This window comes from Schistocerca piceifrons, chromosome 2 (genome assembly GCF_021461385.2).
Source record: "Schistocerca piceifrons isolate TAMUIC-IGC-003096 chromosome 2, iqSchPice1.1, whole genome shotgun sequence".
Classification (NCBI taxonomy): Eukaryota; Metazoa; Arthropoda; class Insecta; order Orthoptera; family Acrididae; genus Schistocerca; species Schistocerca piceifrons.
Genome location: NC_060139.1, coordinates 829,415,981 through 829,441,690, shown reverse-complemented (window position 1 = coordinate 829,441,690; position 25,710 = coordinate 829,415,981). Strand labels below are relative to the sequence as shown.

General features: G+C 39.3%; 1 protein-coding gene across 1 annotated transcript in view; it reads right to left on the bottom strand.

The window, feature by feature from the left end:
• LOC124776751 (PCI domain-containing protein 2) overlaps window positions 1-25,710 on the bottom strand; it is a 68,860-nt gene that overhangs the window by 21,057 nt on the left and 22,093 nt on the right. The window contains exons 2-3 of the mRNA XM_047251878.1: window positions 23,584-23,625; window positions 12,554-12,675 (exon numbers count right to left, since the gene is read on the bottom strand). Coding sequence (XP_047107834.1) covers window positions 12,554-12,675; window positions 23,584-23,625 — 164 coding nt within the window. The remainder of the gene's footprint in view (window positions 1-12,553; window positions 12,676-23,583; window positions 23,626-25,710) is intronic.

Here is a 25,710-nt window from a genome sequence, read left to right as displayed (position 1 = left end):
ATCAGCCCCAAGCTTTCTTTTTAATGGCAAACAATTTGTTAAGAGTCAGTGATACATGTTTTATTGATTCTTTACATTGATGTCCAAGCAAAGAAAATAGGCTTCCAGTGATGGCAAGGCAAATATTACTGTTAGTTTTATTGTATGCCGGTAGACACTCAAAAAATGTGTAACAAAATGTCAGAAAATTTGAAAAAATTGGATGAGTTATCAAACAGCAGTAAAGCTCAACCAAAGCGATTAAATAAAATATATGAAATGCATAATAGTATAAAAGATTTAAAAACACAAGGGGAGGAGGTACCTGTAACCTTTGTAAAATTACCAGAGGAGTTACAGGCTGAAATAGAAAACCAAGGTGATTTAATGAGGAAGGAGGCTCAAGTAGAATGTAAAGAGGCAGATTATAAAACAAAACATACAGAGAAATTTTGTTCCATCATCTTTCGGGCGAGCACTCCGGGCAGCGACAATTCTTCTTGCGATATTTCGGCTAGAAACCTCCAACCCATCTTCAAGGCGAGTCGGAGACTGAGTTCATAGCGTTTGCGCGTGCCTATTTATACGGAGAGTCACGTGATACAAAGCTGCTGAGGATTGAAAGCGCATGCGTCAAAGATATCGAAGTTGCCACTACTGTGCTAGTCATAGATACAATGTATATAGCAAAGATAAACATATAAGCGCAGAGTGCAAACAAAATAGTGCTGCTGCGAATCCACAGTGCTTGTAAATAAATAATTAATCTTTAAAAGTGGTAACATCTGTCGGAAGTGAAGATGCAGAAATTCTTTCCGAACGAAGGTGTGAAATAAGCGGTTTCCAAGCACTGTAGTGGCGACTTTGATATCTTTGACGCATGCACTTTCAATCCTCAGCAGCTTTGTATCATGTGACTCTCCGTATAAATAGGCACGCGCAAACGCTATGAACTCAGTCTCCGACTCGCCTTGAAGATGGCTGGGATGTTTCTAGCCGAAATATCGCAAGAAGAATTGTTGCTGTCCCGAGTGCACACCCGAAAGATGATGGAACATTATGTCCGCCGGGAAAACTTCAAGAATCATACAGAGAAATTGTCTACCCATGAATTTGAAGAAATGAATAGTCAAATTTCAGATACGCTAAAAGCTGAGTAGAGGCATTAGACAAGTAGAGATTTTGGTGAAATAAGCGGTGCACCAAACACTTTCACAGATTTGGAGGAACACATACAAGAATTACTTAAATAAAAAGTACAAGAGAGCACTTAATCCAAGTACAAGAGAATATTTCATCCACCAGTGGTGCAAAAGAAAATTCAAAAGTTATGACAAACCTTAGAAAATATCCACAAGAAACTTAGAAAAAGGATAGCTATCAATAAAACTGGGTTATCAAGTGACAAGGAAGAACTCCGATTAGAAAAGGGCATGAATTTTCTGAAATGATTTTCAAAGTTCAAACCTGACACGGAAGTACACTTCGCACATTTTGTGTGGGCATTCTCCAGGTCATATGAAAATAGATTTTGCACTCATTTATTTGTGGGGTCGCAGCAGAGTGGGGAACTTCTCATTCGGAGGAGTTTAAATCTTGAGATGATTTTAAGGAAAAGTCTAAGAGGTCCTCCAGCACTCATTAGAAGTTGACACTAGAAGAATTTCTAGACCCAAGATATTATAATTGTTCCTGGGGAATTTATAAGAAGTACACTGAGTGGCATTTTACCCGATCAAAATATTTAGATAACCCATCAGATGAATTACATCTTATCAAGGTATTGATACAAAGATTGCCAAACTATGTAAGGAAGGAAATATGGTACAGAGGGTTGGATGCTTCAAATAGAGAACACAGTGAAGAGATCAGTAGGAGAACAGGGGTAATAATAATATGTAAAGTAAACATTTTCCCAACCACTTTGCAAGAAAAAGGGAATTTCTCTTATGTCATGTTAGTAAACAAGATAACCATCAAAGTTATTAACAAGATCATAGAAGAAACAACACACAATCACAGGTGTTTGTATCAAACACAAGACAACAATGGTGTGAGTAATACAATACCTATAAATACAAACAATGGGTTACTGAAAGGGAACTACCCATTGGAAAATGTGGAATGTTGTTGGATGGAGCCAATAGCCAGGATGTGACAATACAATCATAGACCAATATAAAAAAACTTATTTCATTTACCCATAAAATATCTACACAAGGGTGACTGCTAGACAAAAATGAGCAAATTGAGGGAAACTAACCACTGCCCCTAACCACTGGAGGGGGCGAGGGAGGGGGGGGGGGGGACTAATGGAAATAAAGTAGACATTTATATAGACTCAGGTAGTGAGATCTTCTTGATCTCACAAGAATTTTTACACACAATGAGAAAGGCAAACCAGTATCCTATTCTACGTGTTACAGGTGTATACCGTATATCATAGGGATAACTGGGATTAAAGGTAAGTTAATTAAACAAGGAACACGAACAATGTAAGGAAAAGAAAGACTTCTACTTACCACAAAGATGACACATTAAGTTGCAGACAGGCACAATTAAAGGACACTTACACGTTAGCTTTCAGCATGGCCTTTGTCAGAAAAAGAAAGATAAACACACACACACAAGCAAGCATACCTCCGTCCTCTATGGTAACTTGTGCCAGAATTCACATCCAAGCAGCTAGAGACCACAGTCATGTATCCATGAGTGTGCTTGCTTGTGTGAATGAAAGAGAGAGAGAGAGAGAGAGAGAGAGAGAGAGAGAGAGAGAGAGTGTGTGTGTGTGTGTTTCTTCTTCTTTTTCTGATGGAGGCTGTGGTCAAAAGATTATGAGTAAATGCCTTTTAATTGTGCCTGTCTGCAATTTCAAGTGTCATCCTTATGATAAGTAGCAATCTATCTTTCCTTACGTTGTTGATGTTCCAACCTGAAGTTTACATTGTTTAAACAAGAAACATATAGACCTATAAGAATAGGAAGTTGTCAATTTATGCAAATCTTGCTGATAGTACTTAACACTAATAAGAAGAACCTCCAACTGATTTGCAGATTGATGACACTGATGACTAAAGCTTATGAATCTATCCTTTTAGGTGAGGAGCAGAAAAATGAATTATACAATATTCTATGGAAATAAAAATCAATATTCTCTGATAAAATGGGAGTAATAGGTGATTATGTTTGTCAATTTAAGGTAAGACATGACAGTTCTTTCTTGTGTAACTCCTATCCTGTAGCTTTAAGTTTACAAAATGTGATACAAGAAAAAATAAATAAAATTATAGAAAATCAAGTGTCTACAACAATCCATTGTTAGTGGTGAAAGCCACAGGCAGGGTGCACCTGGTCTTAGATAAGCATATTCTAAATAAGCACGTAGAAACCAAAACAGTTAGATCCATGTGTACAGATGAATTGATTGCCAACTGTGAACAAGCCAAAATTTCAGCCTGATGAACCTGGTAGCTGGCAAGTAAAATTACATGCAGCTTTCTTGTTTGATGGAAGGTCATAAAAAATTTTTGTGCAAAAAATTATTACAGGAACCAATTATTTATGTAGACATCATGATGTATCAGTTCAGAGGAAAAAGTGCAGCTCCGTAGCTGTTGGCATAATGAATGGTACCAGCGACAGAAGCACAAAAAATGAGAAAGAATGCAATGCAGAGTGACAGAAAACAATCTTTGAGAGCTGCAGAAAGTGCAAGAAAAAAGTAATTGTTTGTGAAATCTGTATTGTTACAAACCCAATCAGATTCCAACTTCAGGAGTGACTACTGTTGATGCAAACAGTTGGAAATTCTACCATGGTGTTGAGCAATATCCTGACTGGGCAGTAGCTTTTCATAATCTGGCTTTTGAACAAGCAAAGAAAACACAGCTGGACAGAATTGCCTCTCAGTGTCACCAATATCTCACATTTTTTACACCCTCTCTCCTCTTCAGTTCATGGAGTCACCTTCCTGATATTTACCTCCACTTCTGCTCAATTTAAACCCACAAACCATTAACTATATCCACTCCAACAGTTCCACACCAACATATTCACCTTCAGACATGGTTGCTACAGCTCTGCAGTGACAAGCAATCTCTATCTCAGTATGCTGAACTTCACTTCTTAATGATATGAAGATTTGGATACAGTGCTAGAACGAAAGACCCCTTTCCCTGGCAGGAATACTGGAGTAGGCAAAGGACACACAAATCACCAAAGTAGCATCCAAGTGAAAAGTTATTCTTTGATATTTTCAATGGGGAGATACACATTCTGTTGATTTAAAATGTGTGGCTAAAAATCGTATGCCAAGATTGCAAATTTTCTTTATTGATTACTGGCTTCAGCTCACTGCCAAGCCATCTTCAGATCAATCTAAAATGATGTTCAGTGTGTAATAATTACACATAGCCGCATTCTTAGAGCTAAGTAGCCCTAAAATAAAAAATCATAGTTGGTGTCAGTTTACACTGTCATACACTGAGCAACATTTTCGACTGACCTGAAAATGACTCGGCAATGATCCAAAACCAATAAAGAAAAATTGTGATCTTAACATAGGATTTTTATGCACATATTCAATTGAAACACTTGCACTAGCCTGTACAGTCACCATGAATTATTACAATTACAGTAAAAACTCGATTAACCGTCACTCTTCAAACCGTCAGTTTCTGTTAACTGTCACTGCTGTAACAGCATAATAATACTGTAATAACAGAATGCTCTAAGGTGCAGTGACGCATTTGCTTTGTTTATTTACTCTATTTTAGTGAGAAGTGAATGTACCCGCCCACCGTAGAATGGTACATAAAATACGACCTTCAGTTGACATGCTAACACATCTCCCCCTTTCCTTGTCTTTGTCTCACTTGTGAGTCAACAATCACCACTGGATCAGTTTCCAGTTGTGGCAAGAAGACTGTAATTATCGCAGTGTATCTAGCGGGCTGTGCCGTGTTACGTGTTTTCCACTTGAATAAGCTTTATTGACTAATATTTTACACTACCGTATTTAGTGCAGGTGTGTGTGATACAGTGACTTGATAAAATGTCTGAAAAACGTAAATGTGTTGTTTTAGGACTTAATCAAAAACTTGAAATTATAAAACGCTTAAGAAAGGGCAAAACTGCGACAAGTGTAGCGCTGATTTATTGTATTGGAAGAACAACAGTTAACGATATAAAATGTGCTGCTGATAAAATACAGTGTTTCTGTTATCCGTCTATTCGCTCAACCGTCACAACCACGGTCCCGAAGATGACGGTTAATCGAGTTTCCACTGTATGTAGTATGCTGAAGTTACTATCAAAGCACATTGACAGTATTTTGTCATCATGTCCATACCATAGCCACCTATACACCTCCAATACGAACATGCCTAGTAAAGCACTGTGACGTTCAAATCAACCTTTGAGCTGATGACAGGTTCACATCAATATAAAATTGACAGTTCTAATGTACTGGTAAAGTAACAAATACTGCGTAATTGTAGATAACTATTACCTTCCCTTGTTTCTTTCCCTTTCCCTTGCCATGTAGAGACCAGCCACTACTGTTTCCTCTACAAGTTCCACATTTGTAAGATCTTTTCTAACAACCTGCCTTGCTTATACTGAAAATAAAATCGTCACAGTTGAAAAAATGTATGCATTTCGCTGTGGTTAGGCATCATCAGATTGTGTAAAATTGCACCAGCTATCAAACTTCAATGTCAACCACTTGCACATAAAACCGTATGGATGAAAATCACATCATCAGTACAACTAAAAGGAACTATGGGAACCTGTGCTTCTTTCATGACCCATAACAACCATGCCACCTGACATTAGTAGCTACCTCAGTAAAAATGTCAGGGGTGTGACACTCCTTCCTGTCCCCCCCCCCCCCTCTCTCTCTCTCTCTCTCTCTCTCTCTCTCTCTCTCTCTCTCTCTGTGTGTGTGTGTGTGTGTGTGTGTGTGTGTGTGGCCAAAAGCTCTTTTTGCGGCAGCCTTTTTATTGTGCATATCTGTGACTCAGCATCTCCGTTATATGGTGAGTAGCAACTATTCTTTTCATAATATTGATAACAAGCAGTCACAAAGTTACAAATTGTGCAGTCCATTTGGCATGGCTTCACAATCATTTCTCAAACTGAAGGAAAAACGACTGACACAGTTCAATTTTTGACTCCTTAATAGTCTTCTCTTTGGGTCACTTTGAGGATAGTATTGAGAATTTCCTCATATTTGTCTATTAGATGCTGGCCTTCGGTTACAATTTAGCCAAACAATACAAAAAAATGATGCTTTCAAAACACATTCTGTTCAATTTTAACTATAGGATGTTTCTATGTGAAACTGAGGATGACATTCTTTTTAATTAATTTTATGTCATAGTATTCTCAATCTACAAAAGTTAAATTTCACTGTCCTGAAAAAAATTATCAAAGTCACTACATTATTTGAAGAAATGTAGTCAAGCAAAGCTAACACTTCTGTACATAAGGATGGAGGACAGTAAGTTTGCCTTTTATACTGGCAGCTATTTCAAATTTAAGTTGCAACCATTGTTGTTGTTTCAACACTTAAGTTTCAACAGCAGAAAAGTTTACTCTATAACTCACTAACTATAGTAATTCCATTTATTGTAAGTTAGGAATGAGAAAACCCAATAAAAGTACCTAGTGGACCATAAAGTGGCATTTAATATGTGAATGACCACTCAATTGTACAATAACCAAACTAGACCTAAATTCCTTGTGTGATGAACAGCACTTTGAAGTTACGGGTATAATCATTAATAGTCATAAGCCAATAGTAGTATCCATGTACAGATCACCAAAGGGAAGCATTAACATATTTTTAGAAAAAATGGACATGCTATTGAGTGAATTAAGTAATATTAAATGGCTACATTATGATATTGCAATAGGAGGTGATTTGAATGCTGATTTTGATGTTACTAAATGTAAGGGTAGTGTTGCAGATCTGGAAAACTTGCTAAGACAATACAATTTACATCATGTGAATAACAGGCCCACAAGAAACAAAGCATGTTTAGATAACATCTTTGTAAACTTCAAGACCACTGAAAACACATGCGAAGTTGTAGGGTTCCCATTCTCTGACCATGACTCCGTATCTCTAAATTATGCAAGTAAAATTCCTCTCAATAGGAGCAATGCAAACAGACCTGTCCCAACAGTTGTGATTACCAGACCCATAACTGAGGATAAAATTAACACATTTCGTAATTCCCTTGCTGACAGAGACTGGTTTGGCCATTGTAGTGTTGATGGACGTTACACATCAAGTAATGATCTGCCAGCCAAAATAATATTTGATAGATTTTTTAATGCATTCTTGACCCTATTTAACCATAGTATTCCCATAAAGAAAATCAAAATAATGGACAGCAGCCACAAATCCAGATCTCAAAACAGACAAAATATATGGTACACTAAACAGCTGACAGATCTAAAGAAACAAGTTTTGTTACTGTACAACATATACAATAGTATGAAGTCTGACTGTGCCAAATCAGCCTATTTGGAATGCAGGAATGAATACAAAAAAGCCATCCTGCAAGCCAAAAAACCTACAATGCCAACAGCATACATAATTCCACCAATAAATGCAAAACTGCTTGGAAAGTAATTAACAGTGCTGCCAGAGATACTAAAAAAGACAAAATTAATATCCCACCACAAACACTCAATGAGTTTTTTATTAATTCAGTGAAAGAAATAGGAGACGCAATTATCAAACCAGACATTAGTCCATCAGAGTTACTCTCCCAAAATTGGGGTAGACAGTCACTAAATACAAGCATGGTAACCTTCTCCGAAGTATCGCCTAGATATGTACAAGGGGTCATAAAACAACTGAAATCATCTGATAGCTTAGATATATATGGCATATCATCCAACCTGCTAAAAAAAGTGTGTGACTGCATTCTCTACCCCTTAACCCATTGCATAAACAAGTGCTTACTTGAGGGATATTTTCCTGATGAGTTAAAACTGTCTAGGATCGTCCCAGTATACAAAAAGGGAGATAAAGACTCTCCATCTAGCTACAGGCCTATTTCAATAGTACCCACATTCTCCAAGGTAATAGAATGCATCATGTACCAACAATTATCATCTCACTTTGAGAATCTAGGAATAATTAATGCTACACAATACGGGTTTAGGAAGAATCTGTCAACCATTGATGCAATCAACACGGTAGTCAGTTACATCCTCAAAGTTTTTGAGAACAAAGGCTTTGCTCAGGTCTCATTCTGTGACCTAAGCAAGGCCTTCGACTGTGTTGAGCACATGCCACTACTAGAGAAACTAGAATTCTACGGCATCAAAGAAAACAGTCTCAGACTATTAAAAGCTTATCTCAACAACCGTAAACAGGTAGTTTGTGTTGGTAAGGAAATGTCAAACATAGAAAATGTTAAAGTAGGTGTGCCTCAGGGATCTGTACTGGGGCCCTTCCTGTTTCTGATAATGATCAATGACCTCTCCTCGTTTATTAGATCCACCACTGTATTGTATGCAGATGATACGACTTTTCTCCATAGCAGTAACAGTCTTAATGATCTTAAAACCTGTGCTGAAAATACACTCACTCATGCAGCATATTGGTTCAGAGCAAATAGATTCCTGCTAAATGAAAATAAAACTCAGCAGATAATCTTCACTCTAAGAGACAAGCCACTATCTGATGACCCTAGTTCTGTTAAATTCCTGGGAGTTTATTTAGACGAAAAGTTATCCTGGGGCCAATATGTAAACTATATTAGTAGTAAACTATCTAGAGTAATTTATTTATTAAGACAACTCAGAAATTGTGTACCTGAAACATACATCAGATCATCTTATTTTGCGTTTTTCCAGAGTATAATATCCTATGGCATTATCTTGTGGGGTAACTGTAGTCATATACATGACATCCTATTATTGCAGAAGAAAGCCATTAGGATAATTACAAATTCTTCACATAAGGCTCACTGCAAACCCTTATTTACTAAACAAAAAATTATGACTGTAATAAACCTCTATATATACAATGTCTTAATCTTTACGAAGAAGAACCTACAAGATGTGAAACGTAGAGAAAATGTACATTGTTACAACACAAGAAGCATCAAACACATATACACGCCTTACCACAGACTATCAACATCAATAAATAGCTATGAAGTCACAGGGCACAAGCTATTTAATAAGCTGCCACATGCCATACAGGATCTTCCTGAACATACATTCAAAGAAAGACTGCATGAATGGTTTATTGCCCACCCGTTCTATGATATCAATGAATTCTTCAACTGTAAAATGCAGTAATCCAACAGATGACCCACTGTACATTTATTGTAATATAAGCTAAAATATTTCAGTAGTCAATACCTTATCACACTGTATTATAAATTGTAACTTCATTTGACATTGTCAATTGCTGTAATGGCCTAAAGACAATAAAATCTTTATTATTATTATTATTATTATTATTATTATTATTGTAAGTGTTGAAAGTAATTGTGTCCCATACATGACAGTTTTTTGAATTATTACGAAAATATAAATCATTAACCCTTATCATTTTTAAGTTATGTTGGTTGGTATAGCTACCACCTTAATGGTTTACTATTTATTCAGAAAATGGGGAAAACAATGTCACCAAAGCATATGAGAAAACTTTGAGAAATGTTACAGAAAGATGCCAGCAAATACCACACCAATAAAGAAAAAAAAGAAGATTATAGGGCAGAAGAAGACAGGAAAACATGAAGATAAAGACATCTTCCAGTGAAAAAGTTTTGATTGAACATCTTAATAAGGAAGCTGAAAGGAAAAAGAAAATACAGGCTTCAAATAAAATAGGTACCAACTGAAGATGAGTTTCAGACCTGTACTTCCCAAACAGGAACATATAAAAGCCTTCAGTCACTTGGCATAGCTGTTTTCTGGGTAAAGAAGCGGTTTCCTTCCAGCCCCTCAAAAAAATCAGCAGCTATAAAAAAAATGTTTGTATAGGAAAGCCTGCCTAAAACAATAGTAAAGCAGATTTTCTTAGCAGACTTGAAATCTTCACCTTCTATACTTACAGGTGATAATTTGCTCACAATACAGAACTTTTTCATGAGACACAATCTGCTTTCAATTACCTGGTATGAATATCAAGTCTATTGTACACCCAACAACTGGGAAAAGAATTAGCTTGCAGAAATGTTACATGAATATGACAATAAAGGAAGCTTCTTACAGATTCTGAGATGAGTGATGAACAATCACATCTCAAAGAAGTTACGCTGTCAGAAACAGCTGTGGAAAAGAACATGCCAAGAACATTTATTTTGTTGGCATTTCAAACTGCAAGAAGGAAATCAGTCAGATACAGGAGTGCTGCAATTACCCAAAGGGCTGTTGAAAAAAACTGAGAAATACACCTTATGTGTAAGAGATCTGTAGGGGACTCAGCAAAGATTTTCAAAGCTGATGAAGAGGATGAACATCACATCTGAACCAAGTTCTTGCTATTCTTCTGAATCCAGATATCAAACATGTTAGGAACACCTCATCTTATGAATTTAGACGTTTTGAAAGTGGATTAGTAGTCATCCGTTTTTTAAGTAGTGGATTTTTCAAATTAAAATAATTAGATACTCAGGACTTTAAAGTAATACTGTACTGAAATTTATCTTATTTTTAGGTAACAAAATTTACTTACAAGGTTATCTAAACAGGAAATGAGGTCTAAATATGGTAACTACTGATTCATTTAATATAATGAAATTAATTTTAAATATAAAAACAGGTCTTTGATTACAGTTTTTATACGTAAGAATCAGTAATGCAACCTATTATGACAAGAATAAACTGCTACTCACCATATAGAGGAGATGATGAGTCGTAGACAGGCACAACAAAAAGACTGCAACACACTTAAGCTTTCATCCAAAGCTGTCTTCTAAAGTAGAAAACACACACACATTCACACAAGCACAACTTACATCCACATGACCACTGTCTCTGGCTGCTGCAGCCACGACTGCACACATGCTTCAGTTCAATGACTGCTTCACAGCCTGCACCATCTGGATCCTTTCCACCAACACCAGCTTTTCTGAACTGCATAGGTGGGAACTCTCCCTGCAATATACCCTACATTTCCAAAAACCCCTGGCCTCAACCTCTGCTAGTCCCTGTCCTTTACCTACCTATCCCCTGCCAGAAATCCTGCACTATACAGCCTTCTATTCCATAAATACACCCACTTGTCTTTTTCCCTCGTCTACTCCTCTCCTCCCCTCCCCTCCCCCCTCAAACCTACGTACTGCACCTAGCAGCCGCAACCCTACCCTGTCCCAACCACATCCCTTAATGTTCCCACTAGAAACACTAAACCCCTGCTCTGCTATCCTGCCCCTCCCTGCCCCGGCCTCCTCCTTACCTCCACCAACCCCAAATTGCTTCTCCCTTGGGGAGCAGTTGCTGTGCACAGCCCAGCTTCAGTGGCCAGAAACAGCGGTGATGTGGGTGTGAGCTGTTCTTGTGTGGGTGCCTTTTGGCTGAAAGCTTAAATGTATAGCAGTCTTTTTGTTTTATTATTTATTCACAGAGTTCTTGTGAAGTGTTGGTGGGGATTCAATGTTACGACTATTTCCTGTCTCACCTGTGACGAAGTTTTACAGATGATTAACAGCACGCTTTATAAACATCTGATATTCAGATTTAAAGGGAAGGTAAACCAACTGTTCATATGATCACCAGTCAATCTTAAGTTATTTCTATTTATACTTTCTGTTATAATAGCTTTTGATTGTGAAAAATGTAGTGCAACTGTCCCATCCACTACAATGAAATCCCCCTATACCAGTCAGCATTAAATAATAGAAGACAAGGTGAAAAATACAGCAATAAAGCCATTATCATGGGCAAATGTTATGTTTTGTAAGCAAAAAAAGTGTTATAGATGGCACCATAGCTGAATACATATTTATAATGTTTACTTCCTGTTTCTCCACTTTGAGGAGTAATAACATAGCATTTTTTGGTCCTCTACATTTGTCACTATGCATCAGAATTTTCTCAATCATTCTTTTTTTCTATTTTAGAATTGTGTCAACCTAACATTACTGGTATAAAGCAATTTTTATGTGAATAGCTCTTTTTGTTATAATTTGGATTTAATCATAAGAAGGATGTAACTTCACATTGTTGAATTAAGAAGGTGGCTTTCATATGAATATTGGTAGTATAAAAAGATTTACTTTGCACTCAGTAATGAAATATGCTTACCAGTTAAGTATCAAAATAATTTACAACATTGGCTGAGTACCTATCGGCACTGAGATGCACTTAGTTTTATATATTTCCTCTCAAAATAGGTTATTGGCGCACAATACATTCTCAAACTCAACGAATCAGGTTTAACAAAAATAGTAGAGTCAGAATCTTTCCCTCTCTTTTCTCAGATGTTCGTGAGAGTTTCAAGTGTCTTTTACAGCTCAAAACTGTTTTTTTATATACTGAACCAAACACAAATAAAATGAGGAAGTGTTTCAGGCACACAATTTGTTCTACTGCTTACCTCAAATGTGCTGAAACTATTTCATCCAGTGGTGGCTCAACGATTTTTTCAACAGCTGCCTCTGGATTTGATACTTGGAGTTTGCTGCTGGCAACATGAGGATGCCGAAACGACAAGTACTCCTGAAAATGAAATTGCCAGACATTCATAAAATTCTTCAGTCAAGTTTCTATTTCCTCATTTTGGGTGGAACAATTTGTAGATCAAATAAAACTTCATGTACACAATACATCCTTAGACAATACACATGAAAAGGAATCTGGGCAACTTTCAGCAGAATAAGAACTACACTACTGGACATTAAAATTGCTACACCACGAAGATAACGTGCTACAGACGCGAAATTTAACCGACAGGAACAAGATGCTGTGATATGCAAATGATTAGCTTTTCAGAGCATTCACACAAGGTAGGCGCCGATGGCGACACCTGCAACATGCTGACATGAGGAAAGTTTCCAACCGATTTCTCATAGACAAACAGCAGTTGACTGGTGTTGCCTGGTGAAACATTGTCATGATGCCTCGTGTAAGGAGGAGAAATGCGTACCATCATGTTTCCGACATTGATAAAGCTCGGATTGTAGCCTATCTCGATTGCGGTTTATTGTATTGCGACATCGCTGCTCGCGTTGGTCGAGATCCAATGACTGTTAGCATAATATGGAATCAGTGGGTTCAGGAGGGTAATACGGAACGCCTTGCTGGATCCCAACGGCCTCGTATCACTAGCAGTCGAGATGACAGGCATCTTATCCGCATGGCTGTAATGGATCGTGCAGCCACGTCTCGATCCCAGAGTCAACAGATGGGGACGTTTGCAAGACAACAACCATCTGCACGAACAGTTCGATGACGTTTGCAGCAGCATGGATTATCAGCTCGGAGAACATGGCTGCGGTTACCCTTGACACTGCGTCACAGACAGGAGTGCCTGCGGTGGTGTACTCAACAATGAACCTGGGTGCACGAATGGCAAAATGTCATTTTTTCGGATGAATCCAGGTTCTGTTTACAGCTTCATGATGGTCACATCCGTGTTTGGCGACATCGCGGTGAACGCACATTGGAAGCGTGTATTCATCATCGCCACACTGGCGTATCACCCGGCGTGATGGTATGGGGTGCCACTGGTTACACTTCTCGGTCACCTCTTGTTAGCATTGATGGCACCTTGAAGAGCAGATGTTACATTTCAGATGTGTTACAACCCGTGGCTCTACCCTTCATTCGATCCCTGTGAAACCCTACATTCAGCAGGATAATGCACGACCGCATGTTGCAGGTCCTGTACGGGCCTTTCTGGATACAGAAAATGTTTGACTGCTGCCCTGGCCAGCACATTCTCCAGATCTCTCACCAACTGAAAACGTCTGGTCAATGGCGGCCGAGCAACTGGCTCATCACAATACGCCAGTCACTATTCTTGATGAACTGTGGTATCGTGTTGAAGCTGCATGGGTACCTGTACCTGTACACGCCATCCAAGCTCTGTTTGACTCAATGCCTAGGCGTATCAAGGCCGTTATTACGGCCAGAGGTGGATGTTCTGGGTACTGATTTCTCAGGATCTATGCACCCAAATTGCGTGAAAATGTAATCAATTGTCAGTTCTAGTATAATATATTTGACCAATGAATACCCGTTTATCATCTGCATTTCTTCTTGGTGTAGCAATTTTAATGGCCAGTAGTGTATAAGCAGATAAAAACTGAAAAGAATGAAAGAAATTAAAGGCTTGTGTTAGCCATGAAACATTAATAGCAAAATAATCTAGTATGTATGCATTGGAAGGCTGTGTGGTGGCCAAAAGGAGGAAGGTTGATTATTGAGATGGGAAAGGAGCATTTTGAGAAAGTATTTAGGATGGTGAGAGAGGAAGGAAGCTTGAGAATAAGGACAAATGCAGAACTACAGACAGTTTCTGGACAGATGAATTGGAGAAAAATAGTGAAGTACAGAGAAGAATGAAGGCAGGTGACAAAGGAGGCCAACCAACTCCTAATTTAATGCATTTATAGATGGGTTTCTATCAATCTTCAAAAAACACTTCACCAAGAAAACAACAAATTATGGTACTAATGAGACTGCAAAAAAGCCCTGGATTACAAAAGAAATCAAAATATCAAGTGAAAGGAAAAGAATTTTGTTAGGATAAATAGAGAAGTAGGACTGATTACGTATTTCGAGAATGGCTGTGTTGTCTTAATTAAGGTGATCAAAAAAACTCTATTTACGTGTCCTACATGAATAATGCAGATAGTAAAATTAAATCTATATGAGCAATAATTAAAAGAGAAACCAGGAAATAGGTCAAAGAATGTGAGAAGTTTGTTATTAAAGAAACTGTCCAAATAATATATGACAGTAGTCAGGTAGCCAACATATCAGATAATCACTTTCTTGAAATAGTTCAGAAGATTGTGTGCGTTGATTCCACAACACAGTTAAAGTTCCTCCCCTGTTCAGCATGTGGTGCCAAAGCTGCAGGAGTATTCTAACTGTGACAAGAGGGTGTAAGGATCAAAGGAGCCCACTGCTAACACTACTGCTGCAGGCGATTGAGCGACTTGCATGATAGTATGAGGCCTGGTCAGGGGGATCTGAACACAGACACTTGGAGCAACTGCCAAAGAAGATGACTAGTGGCTAGGTGGGAGGATAATAGGCAGACAGCGGCACCACTTGCAAAGAAGACTGACCAGCCAGTGTTGTCAAGGCACCCAAGAAGTCTGTGCTTGGAGAGCATGGGCAGTGAGTGCACCTTGTGCTGTGTGCCCCATATACTGGACTCTAAAAGTGAAACTCTCATATTTGACACACCTATGCCTTGATGTCCAGACAGTAAATTGCCTGAATATGCCACCCAGAAATATTTGTCTTCACAAGTGAATTTTCTGTTCAAGTTACTGGGCAGGTGTTTCTCCATTATTCTTCTTCTTGAGGATTTCAAGAGACTGAGCTAGAGTTCAGTTATTTCATGGAATTTTTATAATGTATGTTTGAAGTGTGATTTAACTCTACTGCTAGTTAAATTACAGAAAGTGGTTCTTTAGTCACAGAAGACTTTTGCTCAACTGATCTAGGGATTTAATTAAAAGGGAACCAGCTAAGGCTTTTACAATCACTGAGTTCATTTTGATTTTAATCTTTTTGTTTGCTTTTCTTGATAGTTGGTATCTGTGACCCAATAAAAAAAGGAGTTTAATGATAAATTGTGTGACTACTTAAATATATTTGGTCCCCAAAAGCCCCCCCCCCCCCCTTCATTTCTCATCATACTGCTGCTGCTAAATTATCCTATCAATGGTAGTAGTTCGTGGTTACGCAATGTGACAGTGTTGCAGCTATGGTGTAGAATATAGTTGTGACAATTTATGCATTTCCACTGTGTGATGTTGCAGGTATGGCTGTTAGAGATGTTCCCAGGATGGGTACCTTCAGAAGGAAGAACTAGTCTATGACATCATCATTTGTTGACAGGGCCCTGCAGCTACAGTGCCCAAGCTGACTCAAAAGCTTTGCCAGGTATTACGAGAACCAGTTCAGTTAACTTAATATGGAGAATGTGGAATAAGTACTGGTGGTACAGTGGTTTCCATTAGCTTTGGTCAAGATTGATTCATTTATTGAATTTCTGGATGGGGAAGTGCCTTTTCCATATTGAATTGAGAAGGTTGCAGGCCAGGGTAGTACATTACGCAAACTGTTTGTGTGACTTGAAGCTCCTATGCAAGGAAGGAGAGAACAGTAATGTGGTGGAATGTCTCGCGTAAAGGCTGCACAGATAGAGTTAACAGTAAACAACATGTATCTGCAGCGGAACTAGCCCAGACACAGAAATCATCCAAATACAGAGCAAGTGTGACTAATAGTCCAACGGATGCAAGGAATCCATTAATGACAATGAGGAAAAGATATGCGCTTAATTTGGTACCCTGAGGAATGCCATTCTGCATGTTCCACAAAAAGCTGAGATCAGTGCCAGCACGAACTTGAAATGACCTGTGGTACAGGAACTGGTGAACAAAAATCAGAGGGGGCACTGAAGACCCCACTCAACGAGTGTAAGTAAGATGTGATGGTGCCAATCCGTACTGTAGGCTTTAAAATGATTTAAGAAAACCGCAACAAGATGGAAGGACTGAGAAAAGGCCTGCCGAATTGCAGTCTGAACCAAACCAGATGATCGATCAGAGACTGATCCTCCCAAATGCCCCATTGGTAAGGTGACAAAAGGTCCTGAGGTTCAAGGATCCAACAGAGCCAATGGGCCATCATCCATTCAAATAACTTGCAAGAGACTTTGGAGGACTGAGATGTTGAAGCAATTGGTTATGGATAGAATCAGGACCAGATGATGATTCGTGGGAAGAGGAGAGGGCCAGAAGCAGTTCCCATTCAGTAAGATCATCTTAATAAGATTCTGCCTGATGACGGATAAAATATAAGCAGGAAGCTTTGTCAGAGGAGGAAGGTGGCTGACACCAATGCTGTCACAAAATAGGTTGCAGATCGTACAAAAGGCACCCACCTGGGCAAGGTCTGGAATGAAAGATGGCCACTGGCAACGTTGGAGGGTGCGGAGCGTAGCCCTCACTTGTGACGAAGGAACAGAAGAACCTAGGGAGGAGACAAGCATTCCCAACATATCCACTAGCTCTCTTTGATTAAGTAACAGACTTTGGCACAAAGGCATCTGAAGGTAAAAAGACTGGCAGAGTGTATGTGTTGCAAGGCTTGATGGCAATCACAGATGGCAATTGCAATGCCTGTGCCCCACCACGGAACCAGCCGGCGGCAAGAGGGTCCCATCGAGTGGGGGATGGCAATGCCAGTGCCACAAATAATCATATAGTGCGCATCATGGATGACGTCATCAGTACAACCTGAGAAAGAAGGGGTAAACACACCTGGGAGGTACATAGAGGCCAGTCAACATGGTGGAAAGTCCAGCATGGTCTGCAAGAAACTGTTCTATGAGAAGACCCTGAATAGATGAAAAATCACTGCTTCACAAGGGGTGATGGGCATTAAAATCTTCAAGTAGGATGAAGGGAAGGAAGAGTTGCAGAAGGAGGGCAATTAGGCAGTGGGCACAGGTGGCCTGTCAGGACGGCAACTGCTTCCAATGTGGTATAAAGGGAGATCCATGTACTAACAACATCCATACGAAGCAACATGCAAACACCACTGGAATCCCTCAAAGGACCAATCTGGTTCCAACAGAAAGCACAGAACTCACAAAGCATCAGTGAGTGAGCACCAGTAAAATGAGATTCCTTTATAACAACACATGCTGCAGAGTAAAAAGAAACAAGGGATTGCAACTCCGATAGGTGACAGTATTAACCATCACAATACCATTGATAAGCAAATTGGGATCCAAATAGGAGGTATATTGGTCAAAGATAGGCATACTGCTGCATCACCGTACATCACCAACAAGGGTGAAGGGCCATCCGTAAACAAGCAGGATGTGAGGGGAGAGTTGGCACCTTCAGGGGCACCAGAGGGGCCTTGGGCCTTGCCTGGGACTTGTTTTTTCTTCTTCCCTTCCATAGGTCGAGGAGGGCAGAGCCCAGAGACAGGGCAGGCTTCAGTGAGATCCAGAAATGAGAATGAGTGGGCAACCTTGGGGCGCTCAGACTGTGGTTCCCACAGCTGATGTGTGGCAGTAGGCCTCTGGTCTGGGAGACACTGGGGAAGGGGTCCCAAAAGGGGTGCCCATCACCAGCAGATGTCGAAGAAGGGGGTCACTTCCCGGCTGCGTAGGATCAGTAACACCCAGAGGGGAGAGTGTGGGAACTGCTGGAGAGAGGGAGAGGAGAAGGGGTAAGGGTGCAGGACTGTGATAAGAAGGAGGAAAGGACATAACAGAAGCAACAGTAGATGTCATATTTCTGATGAGCCTCAGTGTAGGATAAATAATCAAGGGACTTAATATTTCTGTATCTTCTTTTCATTCGTATAAACTGCCCTATCTGGTGAGCATGGAGAGTGATGGTCATGACAATTAAAATAAAGGCAGTGGAACACAGGAGATCCCCTCATGGAGTGGGTGTCCACATTCACTGCATCGAGGGTCCGCTGTACAGCGGGAAGACTTGTTCGAAATGCAAACACCAAAAACGCCTGATGGGTGGTGGGATGTACGGCTTCATGTCACAACGATAAACTATAACCTTGACCTTCTCCAGGATGGTATCCTGCTCAAAGACCAGAATAAAGGTACTGGTATAGATGCAATTGTCCTTACGGCCTTTTTGAACACACCAGAAAAAATTAACACCCTGTCGTTCCAGATTGACAAGGCATTCCTTATCAGTTTGAAGAATGAGGTCCCTATGAAAAATGACATCCTGAACCACATTCAAAGACTGATGAGGAGTAATGGATGCCAGGATGATTGCCAAGATGGTAAGGCACAAAGGGCCGCAGATTGGGCACCAGGAGAAGTTGTGATCAACAGAGAACCCGACTACATCTTACTGAGAGAGTCCACTTCACCAAATACTTCTTTGATTGTTTGCACAAAATTAACAGCTTGGTGGGGTTGAAAGTGTCCCCATCAATTCTGGTGCAGACCACGGAGTGAGGAAAGAGGCAGTAAGGTTACACACTGAAGAGACCACGGAGTGAGGAAAGAGGCAGTAAGGTTACACACTGAAGATACTAAGATGTTCTTCCAGGAGGTTCATAATATGAAGACAAAATTTAGAAGGGGAGGTCAAACCCCAACGAGGGCCCAAAATTGCTTAAAAGAAAAAGTGAAAAAAATACAAGAGGAATAAAGCCGTAAGGGATAGCAGAAACCAGGAGCATAGCTGGTCTCTCGTAAGCAAGGACCCTGAGAGAGGGAAGAAGGCTGCACACAGGAAGAAGGGAAGAGGGGAAGAAGGGGGAAGAAGAGAGAAGAAGGGAGAAGAGGGGAAGAAGGGAGAAGAGGGGATGAATGGGTCAGAGGGGACGAATAGGTCACAGGGGAAGAAGGGGGTAGAGGGAAAGGAGTGAAGACAGGGAGGGAGGGGCACGGCAAAGGGATTGCAGCCATGAAGAAAGAAAGGGTCACAAAAGGTCAGGGTCTATGTGTGCCATGCACAAACTCAAAGAAAGAGTCGTGAGACACCTAGTGGGCTGACGGACTAAGTAGGATCCTGGATCATTCTGAGGGAGATAGTACTGAGAGAATAGGGGAGGAGCTCTCGAACTCTGATGTAGTTAATCCAATTTTAGGGGAATTTCCATCATTGTTTAAAGGTAAAGACATATCTGGGGATGATGAAACCCTAAGATAGACAAAAAGAAAGGCTGACAAGAAATGAAGAGCCTAAGCTGTATTTTTTGAATATTATTATTTTGTATTGTGAAGCCCGAAATGACTTTAGTAAGGTATGTTGGCATTACAAGCAGTGCAGCGACAATTAGAAAAGATATTTGTGGATTTTGTTTGGCTTTTTCCTCACTCATGTTAGGGGAACAAGTATGCATTTATTTGCTTGGATGCCTTTTTGAGGTTTTCTTAGCTTTTTACCACCTGTGCAACCAATGTGGAGGCAGCTATAAGTTTTTTGAAAGGATTGTCTGAAATACGGGTGAGACACTCTACCACCACTCCGTACCATCCCAAACCCTCCTTTGCTGGAAGGGTCAATCACAATCTTCATGTTGCACTAATCACATACCAACACCACGACCATACCCTTTGGGATGAGACACTGGAGTTGTTGACATATGTCTTCACCACTGCCAAAGGTGAGGCACATAAGGACACTCCAGGGAGGCTTATTTTTGCCTTGCCGCTAAATTCACTCCTAATTTATGTCTATTGACAAACTACTATCTAATAAGACATTTCCCGAAGATATTCAAGAGAGCTGGATTCAGGTCAGAAAAAAACATTCAAGCAACCCTTAAAGAGGAAGTTATACACTATAATAACAGAAATGGTCTAATAGACTCAGGATAGAAGATCAGCTTTACCTCAGAAATTTTGTCACTGTTGGTAAGGTTGAAGTAAAACTCTTACCACAGTTTCAGGGGCCTTACCAAATTCTTAAATTTATAACTCCAGTAACCACTCTTTCAAAGGAAGTTGCAACATTGGAGATGTATTGAGCTTCTATTTTCCAGCTCAACCCTTCATATGGCTCGAACAGAATACAGAATGTGTTCTAAGATTATACTGTCATGTCATAACCACACTCAAGTCCAAATCTGAAAGCAGAGTCGTCAGTACACCATGTAACACTGAGAGCACATTTATTGCAAACACCAACGTATAGCCACAACAGAAATGAATTCCTGCATGGAGATTGCTGGTATTTATAAACATCAAATATTTCAGAGTATACAAGGTGTACAACTTGGCTTCTACCATTTTTTCCCAACATTTGAGGCTTTAATGAAACTAATTGGTTACACATGTATCATTCAAAGTATTTTCCATCGCTGGCCACTACTTTCTCCCATCTTTCGGGCAGTGTATGAATCGTGCGTCGAGATAATTGTTCATCTTTTAAAGCGATACACAAATCGATCCAATTTGTGACTTATTCATGAGATCAGAAGTGTTGGTCAGCCAGGCCATGTACCATTGATCTAAACAAGTGATTGTCAGAGGGAGCAATGTCTGGAGAATACGGTGGGTGGGGTAGGACTTCCCATTTTAACATTTCCAAGTACGTTTTGAGCTCTTTTGCAACGTGGGGTCAAGTGTTGCTGTGCTGTGAAATCACTTTATTGTGCCTTCGCTGTATTGCAGCCATTTGCCCTTTAATGCTCTGCTTAAATGCATTAACTGCATTCGATAACGAGCACCTGTGATTGTTTCACTTGGTTTTAACACCTTGTAGTACGAGACACCAAGATGGTCCCACCAAATGCAGAGCACGATCTTGGAGCCGCGAATATTCGGTTTGGCTATCGACATGGAAACATGGCTGGGATATTCCCATGATTTTTTGTGTTTAGGGTTATTGTAATGAACACATTTTTCATCCCCGGCCACAATGTGATGCAGATATCCCTTCCGTTTTTGCTCTGAAGCAACTGTTCACAAACACACAAACGCCTTTCAACATCTCTTGGTTTCAGCTCACATGGGACCCACGTTCCTTCCTTCTAAATCATGCCCATAGCCTTGAGATGTTTTGAAATGGCTCGCTGGGTTACTCTCACTAATCATGCCAATTCTTCTTGAGTTTGACGCGAGCCTTCACTCAGCAATGTCTCCAATTCTGCATCTACGAAAACATGCTCTCTTCCACCACTGTGCTGGTCTATGCCTTTAAAATCACCGTTCTTGAAGCGTTGAAACCACTCACGACACGTTCTTTCACTAATAGTGTCCTTACCATATGTACTTGAGAGCATTCAATGAGACTAAGCCGTTGTTTTCTTCTTATTGAAACAAAACAGTAACACCTCCCGCAAATGATGAGAATTAGGCTCGTAAACTGACATTTTCAATCAAGAACAACTTTATGATGCAGACACAAATCGACTAATGTTTGAATGAGGTTATGTTGAATGAGGTCCAAGCTAACTGCCTGACGTCTGGGATCTGTTTCTTTTGACCTCTACTTACCGTTGTTGCCACCTATTGGCAAACGGCGGAAGCAAAGTTGTACAACTTGTACAAGAATAACAAACACAATAAATTTTTAGAATCTTGCATAAATGGAAATACTGAATAACGAATAGTAGGCAGTAGTCATGTTTGAAATGGCGACTTGCAGTGCACCAGCCAGTGACACAAACAATCACGCCACACTGGATGCACCATAGTTTGGCAATAAGTACACTCAATTGAGTCATTGTTATAAACTTCTTACATTTCTATTCTGGACGTACAGGACAGACATATGAACCAGAAATCTGACATGTTTGTGTTACAGCGAAATGACCCACCCTCTTTTTTTTCCTTTTTTTAAAAAAAAAAAAGTAACAAAAGTGGGGGAGGCTTGTAGGTAACTAGTTTTGATGGGGGAGACTGTGCAGTGATTTTGTAGCACAGTTGAAGCTCCTCCCCACTCAGCAAGTGGTGTCAAAACTGCAGAAGCTTTCTTGTTGCAGTGAGAGTGTGCAGGGAGTGAATGACTGAGGTAACCATTCATAGTCAAGGCTGGATGAAACTGTACACATAGACAAAATTCCCTTTAGAGGAAATTATACCAGATCATTTATATTGTGATGTCGTTCCTCAAAATATGCAAGAAATTGCCTCCACTGATATTAAAGTGAGTGTGAAGAATGTATATGGAAAATTTATTTAGTAATACAGTTATTTGATGCTTATCAATGTTTATCTTGGAACAGAGAACATTTTATATTCTGCCATAGAGAGTTGCGTTCTAAAGATCTCTGCATGGATATCTTGCTGACTGTTCTGCATTGCTAATACTTACACATTATTATTACTTATTACCTACAATTGTTAAGAGTCTATTATATACTGCTAATTAATGAAATAACTCAGCACTGTAGGACAGTGTCAGCCTAATGATTAAATAATAATGTAAATGGTTGCCTATCAGAAAGCAACAAGTATGAGCTCTGTGTGTGTGTGTGTGTGTGTGTGTGTGTGTGTGTGTGTGTGTGTGTGTGTGGGTGGATGGGTGGGTGGGTGGGGGGGGGGGGGGGGGTGGAGGTCTTGATGTAACATTCAATTAGTTCCAGTTATCACAAACATTAATGAATGTAAGTGACCCCATAATTGGCAATAGAAATGTTTCAAGTGTATTTATGTTGTCCTGATTTTAATTTTTCTTCCCTGTTTTGTGAGTTACATTTAGTTTTGTGTAAGGGGATGTGGATGGGATGGGGTGAGGTAGGGTATGGGGTGGCATGTGGGAGGAGGGCTGGGGGTAGGATAGTGTTTTACACTAGCTTTCGGAGGTTATGTTATACAGTGGGCAGCCAATTTAATGTTGCAACATGTACAAACATAAAAAACTTTTGTCATTACTCAAAGTTTAAATGCGAGCACAATTAACAATGTGGACATTCAGAGAATACATAAAAACTTACTGATAACGTTGTACCATCCCTGTTCTGCCAAGCATCTTCCACCTGCACATAAAAGAAAAGAATGTTATCCAAACAGAATGTTTTAACAGAAACAAATTAAAATTTCTTTAAAACATGATGTATACACAACTGCAATGCTCTGAGTTTATCTTTGTTTATAAATAAAATAACTGCTGTATACTTTTTAAATAACAGCAGTTGCAAAACTGAAATTTGATGGCTTTGCAGGAATATAGTATCAATTGAATCTCCTTCCCCTAACCCCCCCCCCCCAAAACACACACACACACACACACACACACACACACACACACACACACACACACACACAGGATGAAGAAATTGGTTCAAACAGTCTCGAAGAGAATGCGAAACAGTACACCAAAGAAGCAATACAGATAACATTTAGTGAAATAAAAACTGATCACACACCTCTCTCTGAAACAAGAAAAATCATTAGGTCTCTCAAAAGAAAAAGTTCAAATGGAGTCAATAATATCTCTAATAAGACACTGTACCAAGCACAATAGCCTACAAAAAAGTTATGTTTTTGTAGAATATGTAGTTCAGCATATGCCTGGATTAGTTCTCATTTAAGAAATGGAATACAGAGAGTTATCCTATGCCGTATGAGTAATACAAAGAGAGATGCCACATCATCCTTATAATGAGAGACCCTCAGCATTCGATCACTGGCTATCCTTGCTATATGTTAGTGATCTACTGCTTTACTTGAATCGGAAGTCATAATTAGTCCCATCTGTAAATGACACAAGCATCATTGTAAAGCCAGGCAAAGAAACATTAACAGAGAAAGTAGTAAATGAAGTTTTTGTGAAAGTTACAGACTGGTTTTGCACAGGTGGGTTAGCTTCAAACTTTGAAAACAAACAGCACATCAAATTTTTTACTGTTAGAAATGGCACACCTCCTATTAATCTAGTATACCAACAAGGAAAACACAGTAAAAAGTCCTTAGGCATGCATACTGATGAAAACCAAAAGTGGAAGAACCATATCGTAAACTGCTAAAATGTTTAAGCTCAGTTACTTAGCCGTAAGAATAACTGCCAACCTTATGCCTATAGCAGTCAGTAGGCTAAAATATACAATGTATTTTCATGCACTGATGTTGTGTGGGATAATATTCTGGGACAGCTCCCCAATTAGGCAAAAGAAAATAATTAGAATTATGTGTACCACTCACCCACATACATCCTCTAGGCATCTATTTAAACAGCTAGGAATATTAACAATGCCCTCACAATACATTACTTAACTTATGAAATTTGCTATCAACAATTTATCTGGCTTTTAGAGTAACAGAGATATTCACAAGTACAACACTAGAAAAAAAGACTATCTGCATCATCCTTTGGTGAATCTACCTTTGGAAAAGAAAGTTGTAAAATGTGCAGCCATAAACTCTTTGACAATTTATCCCTTCAAATAAAATATCTGACCCACAGCAGAAGTGTTTTCAATTCAGATTAAAGATGATTCTCTTTAATAGCTGCTTCTTCACAAGAGAGAAATTCTTGAACAGAGATAATCAATCATTTATACAGAAAAGAACTATAAATGGTTAGCATACAGCCTAAAAAAGATTTTCTTAATTTTTTAAGTATGTGTTCTATGTTTGTTCAGTTGACACTTTCCACGTCAAAATGTTTATCATGGCTAAGATCTATGGATCATGTAACGAACGAAATAACCAACAAGCAATGGAGCCACAAAGGCAGAAAAATGTCAATCATTACACCCAAATTCACAGTTAATTACTTTGTACAATTGTGATCAATAAAATTTTAAAAAATTACTATTCATACAATCATGTATGTAGTCTGTAACACTACATAATCAACATAACAAAGCATTATGATCAGTATTTGATCAGTGGTGTGTCTACACCACAAAAACTGTCACAACAACGGTAAAGCAGTATTCAGGAGTGGATGGGGTAATGGGAAGATATTAACAGGAAGAAGGTTATATGAGGGGGAATATTGATAAATGATGATTGCCATTCTTCACTTCTCTTCAGCCTAACACCATTTTATTAGCAGTTACTGCTATGGTATGGGAGCCATGATGATTGCCATTCTTCACTTCTCTTCAGCCTAACAC